Genomic DNA, 25,342 nt, shown 5'->3' on the forward strand with positions numbered 1-25,342 from the left:
AGCGCTGCGATCTGAAGCCTATGACAGTCGATCGCACTGACTGGCTGGCGGGGGGGTGGGAGAGAGGGTGGGTTACCAAAATAATAGAAAAGGCAACATTTATTATAAAAATAAACAAAAAAATGTGTAAAAAAAAAAAACATAGGGGGAGCAATCACAGAAAAGGGGGGGGGGGATCACTTGTGTGCCGAGTTGTACTGCCCTGCAGCGAGCCCTTAAAGCTGCAGTGGCCTATTTTGTAAAAAAGTCCTGGGATTAAGACGGCGGCCCTCAAGAGGTTAATTCTGTTTTGTTTGTGCAATGTAAATTAGTATATGATTGTTTATGGTTTTATGTCAAATAGAATTTAAAAAATTATAATCGAGGAATCAAAGTGTAAAAATAAACTTTTTTATATGCAAGTTTAACCACTTCGCCATATCTGGACGCATATATCCGTCCAGATAGGCAGTGGTGCTGCAGCCGTGTGGTGCGCGCGATCAGGCGCGCGCCCGCGCGCGCTCCCGCTGCCTCCCCGATCAGTGAATGGGAATATAATTCCCATTCACCGATCTAAGTCCCCGGCAGAAATACCGACGCTTTCTCATCAGAGAGCGTGGTATTTCTGCCCCCAGGAAACTTCTTCTCTTCTTTTTAGTTCCTAGATGCGACATCGTTCGCATCTAGGAATTTTTTGAATGTGGCCATCTTGTGGCCAAATAGTAAACTGCACCCACATACCTGTATTGAATAAAAAATTACATTACATTACATCTAAAATTGGCTATTTACCTCCCAAACTAAAATTACCCAAATACATTTTTGTATTAAAAAAAAAATAAAAAAAATTACAATTAAAAAAAAAAAAAACTACATAAATAGTTACCTAAGGGTCTGAACTTTTTAAATATACATGTCAAGAGAGTATCTTATTAATTTTTTTAAAATGATAAGCTTGTAAATAGTGATGGACGCAAATTGAAAAAATGCACCTTTATTTCTAAATAAAATATCGGCGCCATAAATTGTGATAGGGATGTAATTTAAATGGTGTAATAAGCGGGACTAATGGGCACATAAAATGCATGGGTTTTAATTACTGTAGCATGTATTAATTTTAAACTATAATGGCCAAAAACTGAGAAATAATGATTTTTTTCCATTTCTATCTTAATCTTCCTGTTAAAATGCATTTACAGTAAAGTGGCTCTTAGCAAAATGTACTACCCAAAGAAAGCCTAATTAGTGGCGGAAAAAACGAGATATAGATCAATTAATTTTGATAAGTAGCGATAAAGTTATTAGCGAATGAATGGGAGGTGAACATTGCTCGGATGCATAAGATTTTCGAAGCTGTAGGCTGAAGTGGTTAAGTATGTTTTTTGAAAAACGATCATGTGTGACGTAGGTGAGAATCACGGAAACTGCTCGTTGTGGTGCAAAAAATTTAAATGTAAATGATTTTTTTTTTTAAAACACAGGGAACAGTTTTAGTAACAATTATACAGCTTTAGAAACAATTCTTTGGGAAAGAATGTTTTTTTTATAATCGATAAAGTTCGTATGGAAATAACAGGTAACAATAACAAGCAAAATACTGTAGTTGTTTTATATTTACATGGCACTCTTTTACAAGTGACGTAGTTGTTTTATATACATGTGGTGTTTTATATACATGTGTGTGATTTATACACTTGGTGCCAATAGAGAAAAGATGTGCATTGATGTGAATGGGCCACCCTTTTTAATAGGTGACATTACTACTTGCTACCAATATGCACATGATAGATACTACAGATAATATGCTCTTTATAGCAAATTAAATTAGATTGTAAGCTTTTATGATGAACATTTAAATATATATTGACAGTCCTTGTTTTGTACTTTGTTTTGTCTAAATAATAATAATAATAATAATAATAATAATAATTTCTGTGAATGTACCAACTTCAATGTTTTTAAATGTTTGTGTTATAAACACATTATAAAAGTGATTTTAGGTATTTATATGTTACACTGTATGTTCCTGTGATTTACATCACATATTTACACAAAAAATGAGTAACAAAATAAAATGCAGTTTAGGTTCAAGATATTCAATGTGTAGAGTGCAGGTGCGCGAAAGAGATTCCTTAGTGTAGCCATTTTCCCCATTCGCAGGCTATTTCTCCTAAGCAACTTTACACACAAATTAGGGTTGTGCATGGTCCGCTAGCCCGTAAGTGCCAACCATATTGGAAAAGAGGACAGGGTCAAATGTTATCATAAATAAAGACGAAACATAAATAATACACAATTAAATTTGTAAAGCACTTTTCTCCATAAGACTCATCATTCTAATCATAATGGCAGGACTACAAAACCCTGCATGTATATGTATGTTTCAGCTATGTCATTCAAAGTGGGCTGAAGGGTTATACAAATAAAGAATATTTCCTCTTAACATAAAAACGACACTTCTATTTCATCTAAGTCTTATGTTTTCTCTGAAACCTAGTACATTTTTTTTACTTATGGTATTTTAATAAAGTATAAGAGATTAACAAAATCCCCTTTATCACATCACAGAAAATGGATTATACCTTTAATTGCAGAGCACTTTGATTTAATTAGTTAATTACTACAATCAGTCTGTCTGTAATAAAAATACCCTAACCTTGCAGTGCTATAGAACATTTATAATGATTTGCTGAAAAAGTGTACCGTATATACTCAGATATAAGTCGACTTTGTATATAAATTGACCCCAATATACCATCCTCTTAAGATGGATTTTTTAATGACTCAAAAATAAGTCTACACAGCAAATATGACTGCACTTGAGGAGCAGGAGGAGTTATTGGCTGCACATGATTAAGTATTGCAGCTATTAACGCCACCACAAGCAGTCATTAACCTCTCATGCTTTAACCCCCCTCCAGCCCACAACCACCCAAAGAGTTGCTGCCCTTAACACCGCCCCCCCCCCATGTGCCTAAGCTAAGCTTCTCTAACCCCTTCCCCAGCACCTTGTAGCCTCACCCAGAGTGCAGCAGCAGAAGGAGCTCAGGACAGGAACGTTGCACTGGCCGCAGCCCAGACATGCCTGCGTCTGCGGTGCAGCCCGCCCTGGCTGAAAGCTGACACTGGAGCTTGTTGATCAGCAGAACTGCCCCCAGATCTCCAGAATGCAGTCTGCAGTCTGAATTCAGCCAGGCTTACAGCTGTACACAGGGTAGGTTGGCAGAGAAGCTTGCACTCTTCCTCCCGTACATGCATGGGATGTTATGTGGAGTCTATGGGGGGACAGGGAATGGGGGCACCAGAGATGCAGGCTGGGATAGCCAGCTTACTTTAATATTCTCTGCCGGAGATTCTAATATCCATTGCTGGACACTGCAAGAACACTATCTCCTTCGGTCGAGGGTGGGAGGAATCGGATACTTCTAAGTTATGTGGGAGTCATAGGGACTTAGCAGGGAAGCAGTGCCCCCCCCCCCCTTTGTTCTCTGCTGTGACTCAAGAGCTGAAATATCTCTTCAGGGATATAATTCAGTGCTTCCTGAGGAACTCGGGTCCCTCACCAATCCAGTCTGGTCTGCATTAGCAGACCTCCTGATGTCACATGTCATCGGGAACCAAAGATACGCTATGCAGACCAGCATAAGTGAAGGACGGTAGAGGATGCAGCGCTAAATTGGTGAGATATGTGACTTCTGCTGGGTTCATTGCTTTATATCACAGGAAGGAAGATGGCACCCCCCTACCCAGGCTATAAGGGGAGAGATTTAGGACTGACTCACAGATAAGGCAACCCCTATACTTTTATTGTAAGATCCTCTGGCCGCTCATGGTGGTAGAACGCCGAGATCCATGCTGAGGCGCAAGCCTCTGGGTCTCAGCAGCTCACTGACATCATTGGAGCGCAGGGCACTCAGCTCCCATTAGATAAGCGGTGGGCGCGTTCTCAGTACACGCTCTGCCGCTGTAAAAAATAATCACATGTGCTCACTGCGTTTCAGCTGACTTGCTGACACGCTGCTATGGGAGTGGGTACTTTGGATTCCTTTGCTTTCTGATTAGTAAGTCCTTGTATAAATGTAAGGTGAGCGCCCTCAGTTATCACCCGTGATAACCTATGCTGGGCTTGTTGCTGAGAGTACGCTCACAGTTGATTGATATTGTTACCGACTTTGCCTGTATCCTGACCAAGCTTATTTCTAGATTGATTTCCTGTTACTGACCACTGCTTGTTCCTGACCACGCTTTCTGATTGGATCACCTGTTACCAACTCTGCTTGTACCTGGACTTCCCTGATTGCCACCTGGATCGACCTCGGACTGGATAAGGATTTGCATGAACGCTGCCTGCCCTGACATCTGGCTAGTATTGACCACATTATCTTTAAGCACCTGATCTGCATACCATTATTCTTGCTGGCAGTCATCTGATTCTCATCTGGATAGCCTCATTCGTCAGGCCTGAGGTGAGTATATCATTGCGATACTGTGCTTTGTATTATCGCTATTGGTTCTGATTGGTGGATACTATCTGTCAGTCTATATGCTGCATCTACCTGCAGGGTTATTGTAGTTTTGTACTAGGTAGGAGTTTGTGCAGGTGTTACGGGCTGGGCTATAGGTCAGTCATATTGGCATACAGCCTGACCTATAGTCATTGACCAGACAAGCCTGACATTTATTCTGCAAGTCAGTCCTAAATTTCTTGACTTATAGCAGGGTATATACAGTAATAATCATTTTTGCAGTTATTAAAAGGACCACTACTGTGAAAAAAGTAAGCAATTAAAATCTGACAGAACCTGCAGGGTTTGGACTAGTCCATCCTCTTATGTGGGATTCTCTGAATTTTCTTTATTTTTAAGAGCAATCCGAGAACAGCAGTTGCTTAAGGTGGCCACTAATGATCCAATCTTTTTCATCCAATCTTACCAAATCTATGTAGTATAAGGGTAAACTAAGTAAATATACTGAATGAATAATTTAGGCAGTTCCCTTATATTACATAGAAATGGTAAGATTGGATGAAAAAGGTTAGATCATTAGTGGCCACCTTAAGTCTAACTACCAAGATATTAAAATACCAGCCAGCCTTCCTACTCACTTTCACACTATTTTCGCAGTTGGACTGAGCAACTATCATTTAGGAAATGCTTTTGAAAACAAAGAAACCAAGAGAATTCACCACGAGAAGATGGACTAGTACAAAACTTGTCGGTTCTGTCAGATTTTAACTGCTTACTTTTTTTTTTTTTTTTTGCTGTAGCGGTCTTTTAATGTTAAAGGCTCCTCCTTAAAGGGAACCTTAACTGTGAGCTGTTTTTATAAATTAAAGTATCCCCTTGCTACTCACAATTCGCTCTGCACAATCTTTCTTTTTTCGCCGCTCTGCTCTTTTCCGTTCACCCTCAGCGGCAGTTTTGTTTCTGTGATGTCAGCAACATGGCGGCGATGGAGAGATAGTACTTCCGGGGCAGCGTGGTGGCCAGGTTGACTTTCACGTCAGCGAAGACTCCCTCACTGTCAGAATCTGCTGCTGCATACGAGCACACAGATTGAGCGTCTCAGTGGGGAGCATGCTCAGAAACAGTGTAGTTGCCAGCTGTGCTTCCTCATTGTGTACAGTACCTCCCACTGTTTGCTAGTAAGAGGAACGTACAGCCGGCCATAGGAAGGTAATCACGTATCCTCATGTTGTGCAAAACACGATCCCATTATCTACATTTTCACTATGTTCCAATATATAAGTTAGGCCCGCTATGAGAAATGTTGTCCTATTGATCACTGCAGGCATGGAACAACACTTCCTGCCACGCTAGTTGCTGTACATCTCCCGCGAGAAGCTGCGGGGAGTATGTGACAACTACACACAGCGTGCCGAGCATGAATCAAGCATTCACTCGCACGCTATGATGCTCTATGCCCCTGCGCGCAAGGTGGACTACTGCGCAGGCACGAAGAAGAGACGGGCGCTAGGACCATGCGAGGGAGGCAGATCAGCCAGTACTTCCGGGGAAAGTACTGTGCGACTGGTCAGTCGGCCCAAAAACACGCAGCGCACTACAGGGCTCAGAGGAACTATTGAAAACAGCAGACAGTGCGGTAAGTGTCTGCTGTACAACCTAGATTGACTGCAGTAGTTGTTTTTAATCTCAGTGTGGGTTAAGGTTCCCTTTAAAGCAAAACATATGTAGCATTTCGAGTTTCCCACTTACCTGCAGTATCACAGAATATGAATTCATAGAATTACACTGACTCAACTCAGGGAATAATCTGTCACCCAGATGGTGATCATGTCCCCATATGTTCAGTGACAAGGCTATAGAGCACAGGTGTCAAAATCAAGGCCCGAGGACTGAACCTGACCCGCCTTGTTAATTTTTTGTGTCCCAGGAACTTCAAACGCACATGATTGTTTCAAATAAGTTCTATGCCAATTTAAAGCACGTTGGCATAATCTACATCTCCTATAATGCATTTTGATTTTGTAACCTGCAAAGTGACATCTTAGCCCTAGAGTGCAGAGTTTCTACATGAGGCCTAGCTCAGTTGTGCTGCAGAATAATTCTGCATGTCACAGTACTGCATTGTAATTTGTAAATGGGGAACGAGCGTTCCACCTGGAATGAATGGACATGACCCAGATCAGGGGCTATATCTATTCTTAACTACTCTACGACTGCTCCACGCCAATGGGCGTGGCCGCGGCGGAAGCCCCGGGACCGGCTAACGCCAATTGGCGTCAGGTCCTGGAGCCGGCTAATGCAGGAGATCGCGCGCAGGCTGCGCGCACATCTCCTGCTTGGGGGGCGGAGCTCCGCCCTGCCTTTAGTCTCCGACTGTTAGACGGCGTGATTGCCGTCTATTTACATGTACAGAGCCGCGATCGGCAGCAGCGCTGTACTGGGGACAGCCGTATGACACGGCTGTCCCCTTCATAGGCTAGGCAGTGATCAGCTGAAGCCTATGACAGCTGATCACCCTGATTGGCTGGAGGGGGGAGGGAGCAGGGGAATAGAAATAAAAAAGGCATTTTTATTAAAAAAAAAAATATTTATAAAAAAAATAAACAAAGAACTGTGGAGTGATCAGACCCCACCAACAGTGAGCTCTGTTGGTGAGGGGGGAAAAGGGGGGGGGGGAGGAATTACTCGTGTGCTTTGTTGTGCGGCCCTGCAGCTTGTCCTTAAAGCTGCAGTGGCCAATTAAGTAAAAAAGAGCCTGGTATTCAGGGGGGTTTAACACTGCGGTCCTCAAGTGGTTAAAACAAGAAACCGTTAAAAGCTGAAAAAAAAAATTAAGTGCACACTGGAGGGTGTTTGCAGCACCATCTAGTGGCCAAAAAGTAAAATTACACACACACACACATATATATATATATATATACGTTTATAATTAAAAAATTATAACATGAACCCCTTCCACTTTCACCCCCCAACACGTGTTAAAAAATAGTTTAAGAAATACATAAATAGTTTTTTTTAGGGAAACAGCTTTTTTAATCTGTGTATTACTATTATTGTACTACATACAGTTGTGTTCAAAATTATTCAACACCCACTGAAATTGAGTGTTTTGGCCAGTTTGACATTGGTTTTGATCAAACATAGCATTGATGCATGGGCCCAAACAGTTCTAATTTTGTTTCATCAGTCCACAGAACACCACCACAAAAGTTTTGGGATAGTGTTCTGTGGACTGATGAAACAAAATTAGAACTGTTTGGGCCCATGGATCAACGCTATGTTTGGAGGAGGAAGAACAAGGCCTATGAAGAAAAGAACACCTTGCCTACTGTGAAGCATGGTGGAGGGGTCAATCATGCCTTGGGGCGGTTTTGCTTCTGCAGGTACAGGGAAGCTTTAGCGTGTGCAAGGTACCATAATTTCTCTGCAGTACCAGGAGATATTGGAAGAAAATGTGATGCAGTCCGTCACAAACCTGAGGCTTGGGAGACGTTGGACCTTTCAACAGGACAATGCATACCTCCAAGTCCACTAGAGCATGGGTGTAGATTAAAGGCTAGAACATTTTGGAGTGGCCATCGCAGTCACCAGACTTAAATCTGATTGAGAACCTCTGGTGGGACTTAAAGAAAGCCGTTGCAGCGCGCAAGCCTAAGAATGTGAGTGAACTGGAGGCTTTTGCCCATGAAGAATGCGCTAAGATACCTGTAAATCGCTGCAAGACACTTGTGTCAAGCTATGCTTCACGTTTAAAAGCTGTTTTAACTGGAAAAGGATGTTGTACTAAGTGCTAAGAATAAATGATACTTGGGGGTTGAATAAAACTGATAATGATGTGAGCACAGAAAAGACATTTGTGGTTATTTCATTATAAATGTTATGTTATACTGTATTTGTCTGACTTACAAGTGCCTCTTTGATTTAATTGTAAACAAGATGACTGAAATGATGAAAATCAATGTCAAACTGGCCAAAACACTCAATTTCAGTGGGGGTTGAATAATTTTGAACACAACTGAAGGGGCTTGTAATTATGGACCAAACTAAAAAAAAGAAAAAAACAGAAAAATTACACCTACATTTTCAAATAATATATTGATGCCATACATTGTGCTAGGGACATCATTTAAATGGTTTCATGTAATAGATAGCGGAGATGCCGTGGCGGCGGTAAGCAGCATGGCGGCTGTCTCCGCGTCTCAGCCGGCAGCCTCCGCCACGCAGTTACATGTTGGAGTTTTGCCTGGTCCCTCAGTTGCACATAGACTGAGCGCTACGCGCGCGCACGCCAGGCGACAGGACCTTTATGCGAGTAGAAGGGGAGTCAGCTGATCAGCCAGTCAGCTGACTCCAGCAGTGCTCCGGATTGGCTGAGGGACTGGGGTGGTGCTGTGGAGCGCTCTTGGTATATATAGGACCTGCCTGTCAGTTTCTCTTCGTCTGCTGTTGCGAATGCTACGTGTTAGCACTCAAACCTTAGTCGGATCCCAAAGTGTGCTCGAACCAGCAGGAGCTGGGGATCCACACTTAGCCAGATTCTGTTGATAGCTTAAAGTACTAATTGAATTGTATTATTTGTTATGACCCTCTGCTAGCCTTGACTACTCTTCTGCCTACTGATTCTGTGCCTATGCCTATCTGATCCTGTTGCCGACTCTGCTTGAACCTTACTCTGATTCTGTCTTCTGTCTTTGTACCGTATCTGTCCGTGTGTTGCCGAATCTGCTTGTCTGACTCTCCTGCTCTCACCAGTGAGCTTAGTTCTGGGGAGGGATTCTCAGTACACTCTTTATCACCTGCTCCTCAGGTTGATAGCTGCAGTACAGTCTAATCACCTGCTCCTCAAGTTGATAACTGCAGTACAATCTTAATCACCTGCTCCTCAGGTTGATAGCTGCAGTACAGCCTTAATCACCTGCTCCTCAGGTTGATAGCTGCAGTACAGTCTTAATCACCTGCTCCTCAGGTTGATAGCTACAGTACAGTCAGAATCACCCGCTCCTCGGGTGATAAGTACCTTCTTTCTTACTGTCTAATTAATCTACTGTCTAATATCCATAAAACATGACACAGCACTTCCCAAAAGACAAACTAACAAAACTACCAATTAGAAGCATGAGGGGTGTGTAGAGGCGGTGAGGCAGAAGTGTTAGCAGTATTATGGCGGGGTCATGGTGCCATAAGAACAAGGCAGGGCAGCAGCTGTGCCAAAGAAGTCTGGCAGGGACAGCAGTGTCAGGGAGCCAAGGAGGGAAGCAGCTGTGCTGCAGCAGGTAGCAGCAGCTTCTGTGATAGTCTGATGGGGAAAGATGAATGATGTGAGTAGATGCAATCAGATTTACTGAAGAAAAAAGGCAGAAGACAGAAGAAAAGGAAGAAGTACACATGGATGTTATGGATGGAGGAAGAAGTATACAGAAAATATTACGTCAGAATAAAGAAAATTACAATTAAATTAAAGATATACCATATTTTTCAGCAGATAAGACTCACTTTTTCTTCCCCAAAACTTGGGTGGAAAAGTGGGTGCATCTTATATTCCTAAGATACAGAATAAAGTTGTCCAGAGTTTGCAGAGAAGATCGTACCTGCTCCTGCTGTGCGGATTACTAGAGATGGCCCGAACCTCCGAATTTCGGTTCGGGAACCGTGAATGCGAACTTCCGCAAACCGCAATAGACTTCAATGGGGAGGCGAACTTTGAAAACTAGAAACACTTATGCTGGCCATAAAAGGGATGGAAAAGATGTTTCAAGGGGTCTAACAGCTGAGTTTTTGCATGAAGGAGTGGGATAGACACCAAAAGTTCCAGGGAAAAATCTGGGTTTGACGCAAAGCAGCATTTTAAGGGCAGAAACCACATTGCATGCTAAATTGCAGGCCTAAAGTTCTTTAAAACATCTTGCATTCATATACATAAATCAGGGAGTGTAATTAGAGTACTGCTTCACACTGACACACCAAACTCACTGTGTAAGGCACCGCAAGCTGCTGTTTGTGTAGTGACGGCCATGCTGGACTGGTGCGCACCATGGCGAGAGTGCAGGCCGTGGCGGTTTTCAGGCCCATATGGTCGCCAGGCTGTGGTAGCTCATTGATAGAACAAACGTGACTGTCCAGCTGATCAAATTTGGTCTGTCCACAATGAAGCAACAACCTTATTATCTTGGGTGTGCCACTCCCCGAGACACTCATATAGCCGTCGGTCATTGCTTCATTGTGATACGCAAGCCCCTTCACCACGGCAAGGTAATGATCACGAAAGAGAATTTGCACATGTACATGCCTTTTGTTTTGTTGTTGCAGCTGCAGTGCAGCCAGAAAATTAGTCAGGCATGTACACGCACCAGAAAAATGATTATAGCGGTCGCTGCTAGCAGCGGCCTTAAAAATCCACCTGGAGCCCTGGATCCTGTGTTGGTGGTTGTGGAGAAGGCAGTCAAGTGGCCTGTGGGCAGAGATGCTGTGTGTGGGGACTGACTTAATCTTTGGGTGGGCAGTAGCCCTTCAGGATCCATGCCCCATTCATTTTGATAAATGAGAGGTACTGAACACTTTTGTGACTTAGGCGACTTCTCTTCTCAGTGGCAATGCCTCCAGCTGCGCTGAAGGTCCTTTCTGACAGGACGCTTGAGGCAGGGTAAGACAGAAGTTGGATGGCAAATTGGGACAGCTTTGGCCACAGGTCATGCCTGTGCACCCAGTAGTCCAAGGGTTCATCGCTGCTCACAGTGTCTACATCCACATTTAAGGCCAGGTAGTCGGCTACCTGCCGGTCCAGGTGTTGGTGGAGGGTGGATCCAGATGTGCTAAGGCGAGGCGTTGGACTAAAGAATGTCCGACATCACCATGAGATTGCTGGCGCTTCCGGTCCTTGCCTGTGTGGACATGGGAGAAGGATTACTGGCAGTGGTACCTTTATTGCGTTGTGCTGTGACATCACCCTTAAACGCATTGTAAAGCATACTTGACAACGTGTTTTGCAAGTGCTGCATCCTTTCTGCCTTCTGGTGATTTGGAAACATCTCCGCCACTTTGTGCCTATACCGAGGGTCTAGTAGCGTGGCCACCCAGTACAGCTCATTCCCCTTGAGTTTTTTTATACGGGGGTCCCTCAACAGGCTGAACAGCATGAAAGATGCCATCTGCACAAAGTTGGATGCAGACATACTATACATCTCCTCTTGCTCTTCCTCAGTGATGTCAGCTAAGTTCTCCTCCTCCCCCCAGCTACGAACAATACCACAGGAAATTTGAGCAGCGCAAGCCCCCTGTAACACCTGCTGCGGTTGTTCTTCTGCCTCATTCTCCTCCTCCAAAACAACACCTTCCTCATCATCTGACTCCTCTTCCCCAAACGAGTCTTCCTCTTCCTCCTCCTCCCCCCTATATGCTGCCGCAGGTGTTGAGGTATCATCTGTTTCTGCTGAGAATTGATCCCACAACTCTTCCTCCCATTCCTGTTCACGCTCCTCCACAGCTTAATCCACCACTCTACGCACAGCACGCTCCAGGAAGAAGGCATGATGGCACCTTCACTGCGACTCACAAGGGTTGTCACCTCCTCAAACAGCCGCATGAGCCTGCAGGCATTTCGCATCAGTGTTCAGTACTTCGGCCAGAACATCCCCATCTCCCCACACTGTGTCATTTGACTGTAGTTGTAAAGATACTGTTTGACGGCTTTCTCCTGTTGTAGCAGGTGGTCGAACATCAGGAGGGTCGAGTTCCAGCGAGTCGGGCTATCGCAAATCAAGCGTCTCAGCGCAAGTTGTTTCTCTGCTGAATATTGGCAAAGCATGCCATGGCCATGTAAGACCGCCTGAAATGCCCACACACCTTCCTAGACTGCTTTAGGACGTCCTGTAAGCTTGGGTACTTAGACACAAATTTCTGAATTACGAGATTGAGCACATGTGCCATGCAGGGTACATGTGTCAACTTTCCCAAATTCAAAGCGGAAATGAGATTGCTGTTGTTGTCACACATCACGTTGCCGATCTCCAGCTGGTGCGGGGTCAGTCACTGATCCACCTGTTTGTTAAGAGCAGCCAGGAGAGCTGCTCCAGTGTGACTCTCCGCTTTGAGGCAGGGCTTGTCTAAGATGGCGTGACACCGTCGTACCTGGCATGCAGCATAAGCCCTGGGGAGCTGGGGCTGTGTAGCTGGAGAGGAGATCGTAGCACCAGTAGAGTTAAACTGCTAATCATCCAAGAAGGAAGAGGATGACGACAGCGAAGAGGATGTAGCAGGAGGAGAGGAGGTGACAGGAGGCCTGCCTGCAAGCCGTGGAGGTTTCACAAGGTGGTCTGCTGCACAGCCACGTACTCCCTGCTTGTCAGTGATCACCAGGTGGACCCAATGGGCTGTGTAAGTAATGTACCTGCCCTGACTGTGCTTGGCAGACCAGGCATCTTTGGTCAGGTGGACCCTTGACCCAAACGCTGTGTGCCAGAGATGACACCACTTGCCTCTCGACTTCACGGTACAATTTGGGTATCGCCTTTTTAGAGAAATAATTGCAGCCTGGTATCTTCCACTGTGGTGTCCTAATGGCCACAAATTTATGGAAGGCCTCAGAGTCCACCAGCTGGTATTGTAACAGCTGGCGAGCTGAAAGTTTCGCCACGCCAGCTGTCAGACGCCGGGCAAGGGGGTGACTGGCAGACATTGGCTTCTTCCGCTCAAAGATTTCCTTCACAGACACCTGGCTGCTGTGGGCAGAGGAGCAGGAGCCGTTCAAGGTCAGAGGTGGAGTGGAGGAGGGTGGCTGTGAAGGTGCAAGGGAGAAAGCGGCTGAAGATGCTGTACCTAAAAGAGGAAGAGGAGGAGGAGGGTGGCTTTTCTTTTGTGTGCTGCTTTTGCTCAGGTGCTCTTCCCATTGCAGTTTGTGCCTTTTCTGCATGTGCCTTCATAAGGGCTCTTTCACACCAGAGCCCTCTTTCGGCGTTTTAACGCAAAGTCTATACTTTGCGTTAACCAAGGTAAAAGGAAAGTCCATAGACTTTCATTTTACCTTTCACACCCGACGCTGTGTTTTGATGCGTTGCGGTACGACGCATCCCGGCACATTTTATCATCGGGAATCGGTGCTTCCCCTTTGGGTAAATTAACTACTACCGCCGCTACTCAGCGTCGCACCGCAGATTCCAACGACGCGCCGCAACGTCTGCAGGAGTCATTCTCCTGCACGTTTTGAGTGTGTAACCGGCCTAAGGCAGTTGTACCCTTTTCTCTCCTGGAATTGCATATGGTCTTATTCATCTCCAAAAACACTAACCTAAATTTATGACACAGAAATTATTCATCTCCAAAAACACTTTCCTAAATTTATGACAAAGAAACAACTGAACTAATACAGTGACATCTACAACAGTGACATCTACAGTAGAACAAATTGGATTTCCTGTTTCAATAGCTTATAATAGTTTAATAGATAATTATTAAGACTTTTAATAGGAATACTATTTGCAATCTTTGCATTTCTATCCTGCAGCTGGTCCAAAACTATCCTTATTTGTATGGAACATGTTGTTTGGTTATTTATTGTTATTACTAAGAAAAAAACAAGTGAAAGCTTCAGAAAGCAAGATTTAGACTTGCAATATGTTTACCAGTTTTACAAACTACTTTGAAAATAGATGTAGATAAAACAGCTGTCTTGTACATTTTAGTTGAAACATTCTAGAGATTTTAGATGAAACATTCCAGAGATTTTAGATGTAACGTTTCAGAGAAAAGATAGCCGTCAATAAAAGTAGCTCAACCAATGAAAAACATAAATATTTCTTCTTAATTAATAAAGTGTCACAAGAAAATAAATCAAATAACTCAAGCAAATAGTTTAAAGTGCATGCAGTACATAGGGACACAAATCTTTTAGATCTTTTACAAGTAAGCTGCATACTAAAATAAATAGGAACAGAGTATGCACAGTACACAACCTGAAAGTGAGTTATTGACGTGAAGAGCATTTGGACTGTCCACAGGAATGAAAGATGAAGGCAATGGTGGCGTTCCGGTTCCTTCAATCATACAAACAAAGTCACCAATCTGAAAGATATTTTGAGAAATAAAAGTAAGCTGTGAAAACATGATTTTCTAAAGTTCAACTTTTAAAAAATATATTTCTACTATACACCTAGGAGAGAATAGCCTTCCATATTTTATAGGTATAGTCAATAGCCAGCTATATTTATTGACTCTTATGACATCTGACTATTGACCACAATCCAGCTAAATCTTTCTTGTGAGTTTGCTGACTATATTGTGTAAGCAATAGTTGTCTCAAGACTCACACTGTAAAAAAGATGTATTTAATTATAAAATTAATCATTATTTTCAAAATTTAAACATAACCAGCAGTTCCACTGTGAAGCTGTTGGTGTCTAAAGGATGAAACTCATTGTGGAATGCTGCGGCAAGAGGACATCATCCAGGTAAATAAAAGTGAGCGGTATAAGGAGGCTGCCATATTTCTTTCCTTTTAAAGAGACTCTGTAACAAAATGTTCAGCCTTATTTCTTCTATCCTATAAGTTCCTATACCTGTTTTAATGTGGTCTGGATTACTGCAGCCTTTTCTAGTTGCACTGTCTCTGTAATATATGTAATCTTCTTATCTTTGTCAAGCCTTGTTGAGCCAAAGAGGAATGCATTGTCTCTGCTGTGATAGAAGAAGAAGTTATGCACGCCCCCTGCAGGCTCTCCTGTGTGTGTATGAGTCACAGGAAATGTCTCTGCTCACAGCCAGCATCTCTGCAAGGCTCCTGGAGCTGAAACATTTCAAACAGCTGTGAGTGCAGAGAGATCAGTGTAGAGCTCAGACAAGCAGCTAAGGCAACACATGCGAGTAACATTCCAGCAATCAAGTCACATTTGAGAGGAGCTTCTGCAAACAGGCACCTGCTCTGATGATGTATTTCCTGTTTGACGGCCATCTTCATTGTTTACAAAAACAATGAAAAAACAGCGATATCACCAGGAAAGCAGCGGGAGCGGCCAAAATGTCACAGAGGGGGCTAGAAGAAGACAACAGGCTTGTACGTTTATTTATGTAAGATTTTCACAGTACAGAGTCTCTTTAAGCAACAAAAGTTGCATGGCAGCCCTGCTGCTCTGTTTGGCTCCAGTAGTGTCTGAATCCCACCAGAAACAATCATGCAGCTAAACTGTCTGATCTGACAACAATGTCAGAAATGCCTGATCTGTTCAGGGTTTATGGCTAAAAGTAAAGGCAGAGGTCCAGCAGGATAGCCAAGTAACTGGTATTGCTTAACCCTCCTGGCGGTCTATTAGAAACTGCCAGGGGGCAGCGCAGCACTATTTTTTTATTTATTTTTTTGTAAATCATGTAGCGAGCCTAGGGCTCGCTACATAATAGCCGCTGTTCAAAGAACGGGATTTTCTGAAGTGCTTGGGTCGTGACGTCTAAGGGAGTCCCGATCCACCCCTCAGCGCTGCCTGGCACTAATTGGCCAGGCAGCGCACGGGGTCTGGGGTCTGGGGTGGCACGGCGATCGGCGGAGAACCAGCGTGGAGGGGCGGCGATCGGAATGCACACACTTTGCTAGCTGCGTGTTGCAAAAAAAAAAATTATGCAAATCGGACCAGCAGGGCCTGAGAAATCCTCCTGCGCGGCATAGCCCCCTTACCGCCAGGAAGGTTAAAAGGAAATAAATATGGCAGCGTCCATATACCTCTCATTTCAGTTGTCTTTCAAGCCTCTCTGCCTTAGCTTTTTCAGACACACGTGGGTACAGTTTTTCTTCTCGTGAAACTGTGCTTAATCATCCTTCGTGGGCATTTTTGTACTAGTCTTAAGAGGTGAAGATGTGCATACATGATTTTTACACCAGTAGTTTGAGTGCATATGTCCTGTTTTAGCTACAATTTGCTTTTATTTGGTATTATTGGTTACATCACAGTGATTTTATTTCCTGTTTTGCCTGACAACTTAACTTACTAATGTTACAGATTGCCCAGCAAGCTCATGGTGAACTAGAACTAATGCTTACTCCCATTACACCAATTCTTTACCAAACTCCTATTCCTGATACAGAATGCTGTCCAACACTTTGTATATATGTTCCTTCCAGAACCCGAAGTCTAGCCACTTCAGGTTCTGGCCAGTCGGAATGCGAAGTGGCCGCCTGATGCGGCCAATATGGAAAATGCTGCTCAATTTCGGACTTTGGTCGGCCAGACCGCATTGTAACTAAATGTGGCGGGCCAAGTCCCGAAGCTCACCTCTCTACAAGTGTCCCACTGTCCCTGCTCAGTTCTGCGCTTCAGGTCTGCACTGATTGCGTGCAAGGACCCTGAGCTGTCTATATGCTGTAGGCTGCTTTTCTCCTCCAACGACGAGTTAGTGAAGCAGGGGGGATTGGTGTGTGTGACTTTCAAATGTTTACCCGTTGTCCCCTCTCAGCTCTCCTCAAAAATCCACGCTGTCCCTGTTGTGCCAGCAGCCAGGTCCCATGAGGCTTGAAATGACCCAAGCCTTTCATTCAAAGGACCCTGGGCTGCCAAATGCTGCCAGCTGCTTTCTCCTCCTTTTTTTCGTGCTGTCACACAGAGATGTCACACAGAGGTCACACTCAATGAGGTGACATGACACAGAGGTGACAGTGGACAACGAGGTGACAGTGGACAACGAGGTGACACGCAGGACCTGTCAGTCAGAGATCATCACTGTGTTGTAAATGATCCACAATGGAAGTATTGCTCCTGTGGCTGTGACTCCAGCAGGATCCTGGTTTTTAACACTCGCTGTAGCAGAGAGATGTGGCTGGGATAGGTGAGGTAGAGAAAGGCAATGTGTGAAAAACAAAGCACACAATTCATATTTACTGTTCCAAGCGAGCTTTGAGTACATTTCAGCCCCCAAGCCTGTTCTCCTGTCCTCACATTTCAGATGTCTACCTGAGCAGTTCACAGCCACCAGCTCATTAAAGTGGACCTGAACTCTTGCACAGGATAGAAGGAAGAAATAGAGAAATGCACCCTGTATGTATTGAGAGAGTTTAGCATGTCTAATTCACCATCATCTGTGACTAAGCACAAGTGTAATTTAGTCTCTCAGTCATGTCAGCTGGCTGTCATGGCAGAGCAGCTAATTAATAAACACAGGATGTTAACAGAATGTCTAATTTCATGAAAGCAGGAAGTAGAAAAACTGAAGATTGTAGTATTTGTATTAGCTGTAACAAATAAATGTTTTTTTTTATGTAAAGGGTATTATTCTGTTGTGTATCTTTCAGAGCAGAGAGGAAGTTCTGAATGCCATTCATGGTGCTGGACAGAACCCGGAATGTTCTGGGATTTGTGCATTTTTCGACTTTGGTCGACTGACTTTGGCCATTTTGCAAACTGGCCGGCCAATGTCAGAAATTTCCAGCATTTTGGACTTTGGCCGACGTCAAATTCCTGCTTTGGCCGATTTCTGGTTTTGGGCTTAACATGTACATGTTTCTACCCCTTATCATCCCGGCTTCTAACAAAATTTGCCTTTTCAGCAATGGGTAGGTTCTAAATAAAAAATCAAAAGAGATTTTAGGTAAAAACACTGTCAGTCTTCTGATTAATTTGTTTCTGAGGTCATGGATGCAGGATTGCTTGAGGGACAGACAGACATTTTTGGATAACTGCTGGATGTAATGAAAACAATATCAGGTAATAACAGGCTATTAGATTTCAGCCTGGTCGTGAAGAAAGCAATGCTGACATATTTCTGTTAATGGAGTTATGCTTTGAAATATCATTTTGTGCCAGCAAGAAATACAGTGCCTAAAATGAACAAGATGGAAAAGACAAAACTAAATTAATAATAAAGACAAAGACATACACATAAAAAGTGAGGAGCTCTTTTATCCAGGGAGGAAAAACAGAAAACTAAAGGCAGTCATCCACACAAATCAATGAATCAATCAATTAATCAATCAATCAAATTTAAACTGTGTTGCTTTATACTGACATCTGATTAGCTAGCATTCGTTGCTTTAATTTGCTATCATTTTACTTCCTTGCCTTAAAGGGAATCTGAAGTAAAAATACAATTATGATATCATGATTTGTATGTGTAGTACAGCTAAGAAATAAAACATCAGCAGCAGAGATATGAGTCTAATATTGTTTCCAGTACAGAAAGAGTTAAGTAACTCCCGTTATCTATGCAGATATGCTGATCCCAGATCATTGCGCTGCCCCCCTGCTAGCCTCCTCTGCCTCCCCCTTACGTCTTCGCCCCCCGGGTGTTGAAGTAAGTAGCGGCAGCTTACCTCCGCAATGTGCCTGCGATGACAGCAGACGTCTGTCTTCCCAGCACTTCTCGCTCTAGTGACCGGCTTAAACTGTGCGTCATCAGTTCAAGCTGGTCACTAGAGTGAGAAGTTCCGGGGAGACGGATGTCTGAAGTCAACGTGGGCACATTGCGGAGGTAAGCTGCAGCTATTTACTTCAACACCCGGAGGGCAGAAATGCAAGGAGGAGGCAGAGTAGGCTAGCGGGGGGCAGCGCAATAATCTGGGATCAGCGTGGGAGCATGCCAAAGGTAAGTTGCCGCTATTGACACTTCACCCGGGGGGGGGGGGGGGGGGGGGCAGGAGACTTAAGCGGGAGGCAGGGAGGAAGGCACACAGGGAAGGCAGGGGGGCACAGGAGCACACGAGGACACATGGGGGGCACAGAAGGACACATGGGGCAAATGAAGACACACAGGACACATGGGGGGCACAGGAGGACATATGGGGGCACAGTAGCACACAAGGACACATGGGGGCACAGAAGGACACATGGGGGGCAAATGAGGACACACAGAAGGACACATGGGGGGCACAGGAGAACACATGAGGGGGTACAGAAAGACACATGGGGGGCACATGAGGACACGCAGGACACATGGGGGGCACAGGAGAACACATGGGGCACAGAAGGACACATGGGGGCACATGAGGACACACAGAAGGACACATGGGGGTTATGGGGGGCACAGGAGCACACATGAGGACACACAGAAGGACACATACAAGACGCTCCTGGAATATAGACACACCAGGTTTAGTATTTTTTTTTCCCTGGTTTTTGCCCTCCAAACTTGGGTGCGTCTTATATTCCGGAGCGTCTTATACGGTGGAAAATACAGTATATATTATATTATATATTACATAAATAAATATCTATGATAAATATCTTTCTGTATATATCTATTTTGTTTTTCAGATACATTGCTCATTGGAGAACTGTGGAGATCTATATTTCATGTTTTTAAATGGTTTTATGATAATTTAGTATTTAATAAACATTTTACTAATCATACAACAGGTCGTTGTAATGATCCGCTCAGCTGTCTGCACAGACAGACAGCTGTATGACCATTCCTTAAGTCTGAGGGCTGCAGGTCTCTGGAAAAGAGACCTGTCTTTGCTTTGCAAGTTTCAGACCTGCTCTGCTGCTGAGGAATTTGCATATATTTGTTATGCAGATTGCCTACCTGCCTCCTTTGAAGACTGGCAGTATAAATACCATGTTCTCCCATAATCCTTTGCTGGTCATCTTAATGGTTTGTTACTGCTAAACACTCCTAGAGTGTCAGCCTTGCCTGTTTGTTAAAGATTATCATAGAGTAATTCTTGGGACTGCACTAGGCAGCTCTTCTAGTGCAGTCAGGTTGCTTTATCTGTTTTGTCTGTGTTGCCTCTCTGCTGCGATTGTCCTGTCGCCAGTGGTGGTCGACAGGAAATCGTGCTACTGGTAGCCCCTTCTGTTCATCTGTCTGGATCGCACTCGCCCTAGTGGTAGTGGCAGTGCCTCCTTCTGTATTCTGTCTGGGGGTGCTAACCAGAGCAGCGGTTGCTACTCGTAGCCCCTTCTGTTCATCTGTCTGGATCGCACTTGCCCTAGTGGTAGTGGCAGTGCCTCCTTCTGTATCCTGCCTCAGGGGTGCTAACCAGAGCAGCGGTAGCTACTGGTAGCCCCATCTGTTTGTCTGTCTGGATCACACTCGCTCTAGCGGTAGCAGCGGTGGTTCCTTCTGAACTCTGTCTGGGAGTGTAGGCCAGAGCTGCGGTTGCTGCTGGCTGCTCCTTCTCTCTGTCTTGACTGATTCGAACGCTTGCTGTAGGCTCGATGAGGTAACCGTGAGCAAGTGTTCGCGTTCTCTATTTCGTGTTGTGTGTCATTGGTTAGTTAGGGTGGCACGCTTATCACTGGGTGCTTACTGCGCGGTGATCGTGCTGAAACGCGTTCGCTGTTGCGAATGAGTGCGGTGTTCGCGTTTAGCTAGCATTTGTTATTTTCTTTATCTTCTCATTGTTGTTTGCTGTGCCTTTGCTACTCTCGAGCTCTGTTCTATTCAGCCTTGTGTCACTCCTGGCAATCGCCTCTCTCCTGCGATTGCGTTCCAGCTTTGTTTCTGCGGATGTGTGTTCACCGTCGCTGGGTGGTGACTAGATTGGGGAACACACATTTAGTCTGTCTCTGTGCTTTCTCTCTTAGAAAGCTATCATGCCCTACTTTGTCTGTATCTGTACAATTCCCATCTGGCATCTGTGGCCGTGCAGAGGCTGTGCCTGTCTGCACTCCACAGCTCCATCTGCCGGTGGAAATTGCCCTCTACTGGTGCATTGCATCCAAGCTGGGTACTATCTAATTATACGCTTGTGGAGGATTTCCGCAGTGTGCGCGCGCATCCGGTGCGCTGACCACGGAGATAGAAACCCGCAAACGTTACAGTCGTGCAGTGATTCTTTAAATTGCCATTTGATTACCCTGTGATCCATGCACATGTGGTGTGGCTGGTGCAGCACACCTGACAGGGCCTTTTTTTTAGACTCTCTGTGCCACCAATGTGAGTGCACTGCTTTTTTTTCATATGTGTCACTGCTGTACTATGGAAGACTGGTTTCAGATCACAGAAAAGTAGTGTTGTGCCCCCCCCCCCCTCCCAAAAAAAAGTAAGAATAAACTTTCTTCACATAGTTTCAGTTTCATATTTGTCCAGTGTGTTGCTGTAAGAAGAATAAGATAAAGATACAAGAAGATAATATAACACACATATGTGCAATTTTGTTTAAAAATGTTAATTTGTAAAGATTTCAGTACAAAATAATTAAATGTAAAACTAAGAGGTTAAAGTTTAAGCTAATGGAAAAGAGAATGCAATGCACTAAATTTAATCTCTTTGCCATTTATCGATCATTTGTAATCCTGATCACATTTACTAAGCACAGAAATACTGTTAGCTTTAATGCAACTTCCATTCCCTCTAATTAAATCCTGGAAGCCGTTTCATATCTCTCTCATCATGCTGTCGTTCCATGATGTTTCCTACTTTTAACTCAGACCATGTACATATAACCTGACAGTACGCCTCTGAGTGATTAATGCTAGCGCTCAATTTTATCACAAAGACTTTCACATTTTCAATTGCCTTGAATAAACTTTCTGCTACTTTGTGTTATCACGCCAGGTCATTATCCTGGGTTTATGGTGGCTGCCTTTTTTAAATGAACAGATCACAGTGCAGTTTAATCAATATTACTCGGTACTTTTAAATATGAAGGATGAGCTGGGATTTTATGATAACAACTGACTATATTGGTTACAGTCACATTTATGCTGTACACCACGTTTCTAATATGCATCATTGTCTGGTGAATATGGCTATGGAAGATGATGGGGCTATATAAGTCAGTAGTAATAATAATACAGCATTGTGTTGGCGCTTTATAAATACAATAAATAATAATAGTACGTAAGTATAGGTTATAATAGACTAGATGTTGTCCTTATCAATATATACTTTAGCAGAGTAACAAAGAAGATACACTGAATAGGAGCGTTCATCACTATTTGAGTGACCCTCTACTGTAATCTCCACAAAGCTTCCAATGTATCTGCCTACAAATATGGACAGGGTTACAAATATAACACGTTATAAGTATTAGTTTCTATCAGGTTTGTAACCCAAATTCCTACACTCTCATCAAAACAATAAACATTCTAAGAGTCTGCTTTGAAGTCATCTGCACAGACTTCTCTAGCTATTTTATTTCCTTTCCATTGAAGTACTGCACCTAGAGTCCTAGTACACATCTGAATTTAGAATTAAAACTAAACAAACATAATCATATGTAAAGAATGAAATAAATTAAATCAAGGTGCAGGATTTATAGATAATAAGACATGTATGTCTTTCATAAAACAGCTGTTCTTTTAAAGAGGAACTGTACTAAAAAAAAATGAACCACTTTAGGATCACATGTTTTTTTCCCTTAAAAACCAAAACAATTTTCGAATCCCCTGATCCACACGTGAATTATACAGGGGCTTAGATATGCGTACCAAGGATCCTGAAGTAGTTAATAATTTATTTATTTTTTTACAATATTATGAATCATTTAATCAGTGTTTGCCCATTGTAAAATCTTTCATCAACCTTTCCTCTTCCTGGTTTGCATTTTGGAATTCAACACAGGTAGCAATATCATTAGTGCTGCCAGATGCATCTTTGTGGGACGTTTGTTTACTCTGTGTTCCAATCCCAGTGGGAAAAAAATGGTTTCCCGGAATGCTCTGGGAGGAAAACTCCCCACTGCTAAACAGCCTAGGCTATGACATCACTGGGAGGGTGTGGATACATTACAATTTACTACTATATATATATATAGATATTGGAAGGGTTTCTGATGCTGAAACAAAAATAACTAATGTAATAATTGGTATCGTGAATAATTCACTACATTCTACTATGAGCCACCAAAGTGCCTCTTTAACAAATAAGTTCAAATGTTTCTGGTATATATGGTTAATCAGGACAATAAGCAAAGCACGAGGACTGCAAACACAAAGGCTTAAAACAGAGGTCATTTTCAGTGCAAAGAAATTAGAAAACTTTACTTCCACTTTACCTTCCACTCCACCTGCCCCCCCCCCCCCCCTCCTCCTTTCGATGTCTTCTTAGGGATAATAGATGATGCAAAGTGCGACTGATGGCGCCGTAGTATGGCAGCCTCAGCTCTTGGCTTTAAGACATCAAACCCCCCCTTCAAGAACCTGTAGGAGCCAAAACCAATTCCGGGTACAACTCCCTTTTGTACTTGGCAAAATAAATGATTCTGATTCTGAACTTCTTGCACCCTCTTAATTAAAGGTTTATCATATACAAATGGTTAAACATTTACCTCTCTGTTAGTGAAGATGACTGTGCAGAAGCGCTTGCCAAGATTAAAAGGAAGAAAATTAACTTGCAAGTTAGCTGGGATGCCTTCTTTTAGGGAAATGGAATCCACTGGACAAAAGAACTGATGTAATAGGCTTGCCTCAAATTCTGTTAACACAAAATATGCAAAATAATTTAAACGCAGAATTCATATTTCATAATATTGACAAAGATGTATGTGTGTGTTTGTGCGTTTGAGTTACACTTAAATGGCAATGCAATTAATAAAACCATCACTTATGTGCCATAAAATATTGTACTAAAGATGTAACACAATAATATGGATAGCATCTTTCATTGAAGGTCATGATTTGTATTGTTTATTTTACATTTCTAAATACTATTTTTACTGCTTTATATAGCAAAATTATTTTTTCAATAGTAATATAATATGTTACAGAATATCAAATTCTGTTATGTAACTAAATGTTATTGCATGCAATTAATTGTCATTGTTCAATGACCTAGGAAAGGACAATGGGCCATATGCAATTCGCTTTTACTCCTACGAGAACATTTTTCATCTTCTGTATAAAATACATTTTTAGCAATCTGCAATAGAAAAAGTACTAAAAAGCGGGTGAAAAAAAGTACTGTCAAAATTATTCTAAATATTTTCTTGCTTGCTGATGGCTTAAAGGGCTTTTTTGTTGATAAGCTATATCACCTAGAAGAAAACTTAGGAGAAAAAGTGAATTGCATATGGCGCAATGGGCCCGATTCTATTCACTTTTTCTCCTAAGTTTTCTCTTAGGAGATAATTTTCATCTTTTTAAAATAACTTTTTAGCACTCTGCAATTGAAAAAGTACCAAATAGTAGGTGAAAAAGTACCAAATAGTAGGTGAAAAAGTACTGTTAAAATTATTCTGAGTATTTTCTTGCTTGCTGGTAGCTTAAAAGGCATTTTATTGATAGGATGTAAAATATCACCTAGGAGAAAACGTAGGAGAAAAAGTGAATAGAATCAGGCCCAATATGTTTTTGTTTTGATTGCTCAAGATTTTACTATTAGCTGGAAACCGTATGCGTGTCTGTGATGAATACTGTACAGATTTGAGAATGGCATAACGTTTCTATGATATAAGTTTCTATGATATGGGATGGCTATTTGGTGCTTTTTAGCCTCTTGCACACTCACAGAAGTTCTAGTTTCCCATGGGTTTGCTGGGCAATCTGTTACTATGATATATGAGGCAGACTAAGTAAAGATTATTGCAGTTTTAGTCACCCTGCAGGCAAGACTTTCCTAAGCCATTTTTGATCTGTCTAGCTCAGCTCATATCACAACATTTAACCTGCTATTGTTTTATTTACTGTAACAAAAACTTAGAAACCATTTAATCAAAAGATCTGCAGAGGCATCAGAATAATGCACAAATTCCCATATGGCTTATGGAAGTATTGCCTGCTACTATAATGGCTCCCTTCCCTAGTTAGAGCCTAAAGATGAGCTCACAGCCTAATGATAGTAAATAAGACCCAGGAGGACCGCAGGAAACCATAAATTAATGGACAATCCTGAGCTACACTGGGACAGCTGCTGCAGCAGCGAAGATGGTTTATTGTTGTAAATATTGCATAATGGAAACCTTTGGCAACAGGTATGCCAAAGCTTCTATATGGAAGTTTTGTGTATTGATAGGAAGCCCTAGGAGATTCAACAAGGAATGAAAGAAA

At 42.9% G+C, this 25,342-nt stretch overlaps 1 protein-coding gene across 1 annotated transcript in view; it reads right to left on the minus strand.

Annotated features, from left to right (window-relative positions):
* CFAP47 (cilia and flagella associated protein 47) overlaps positions 1–25,342 on the minus strand; it is a 730,879-nt gene that overhangs the window by 369,298 nt on the left and 336,239 nt on the right. Inside the window, exons 43-44 of the mRNA XM_068268343.1 lie at positions 23,626–23,771; positions 14,390–14,498 (exon numbers count right to left, since the gene is read on the minus strand). Coding sequence (XP_068124444.1) covers positions 14,390–14,498; positions 23,626–23,771 — 255 coding nt within the window. The remainder of the gene's footprint in view (positions 1–14,389; positions 14,499–23,625; positions 23,772–25,342) is intronic.

This window comes from Hyperolius riggenbachi, chromosome 2 (assembly GCF_040937935.1).
Source record: "Hyperolius riggenbachi isolate aHypRig1 chromosome 2, aHypRig1.pri, whole genome shotgun sequence".
In the NCBI taxonomy this organism is placed as follows: domain Eukaryota; kingdom Metazoa; phylum Chordata; class Amphibia; order Anura; family Hyperoliidae; genus Hyperolius; species Hyperolius riggenbachi.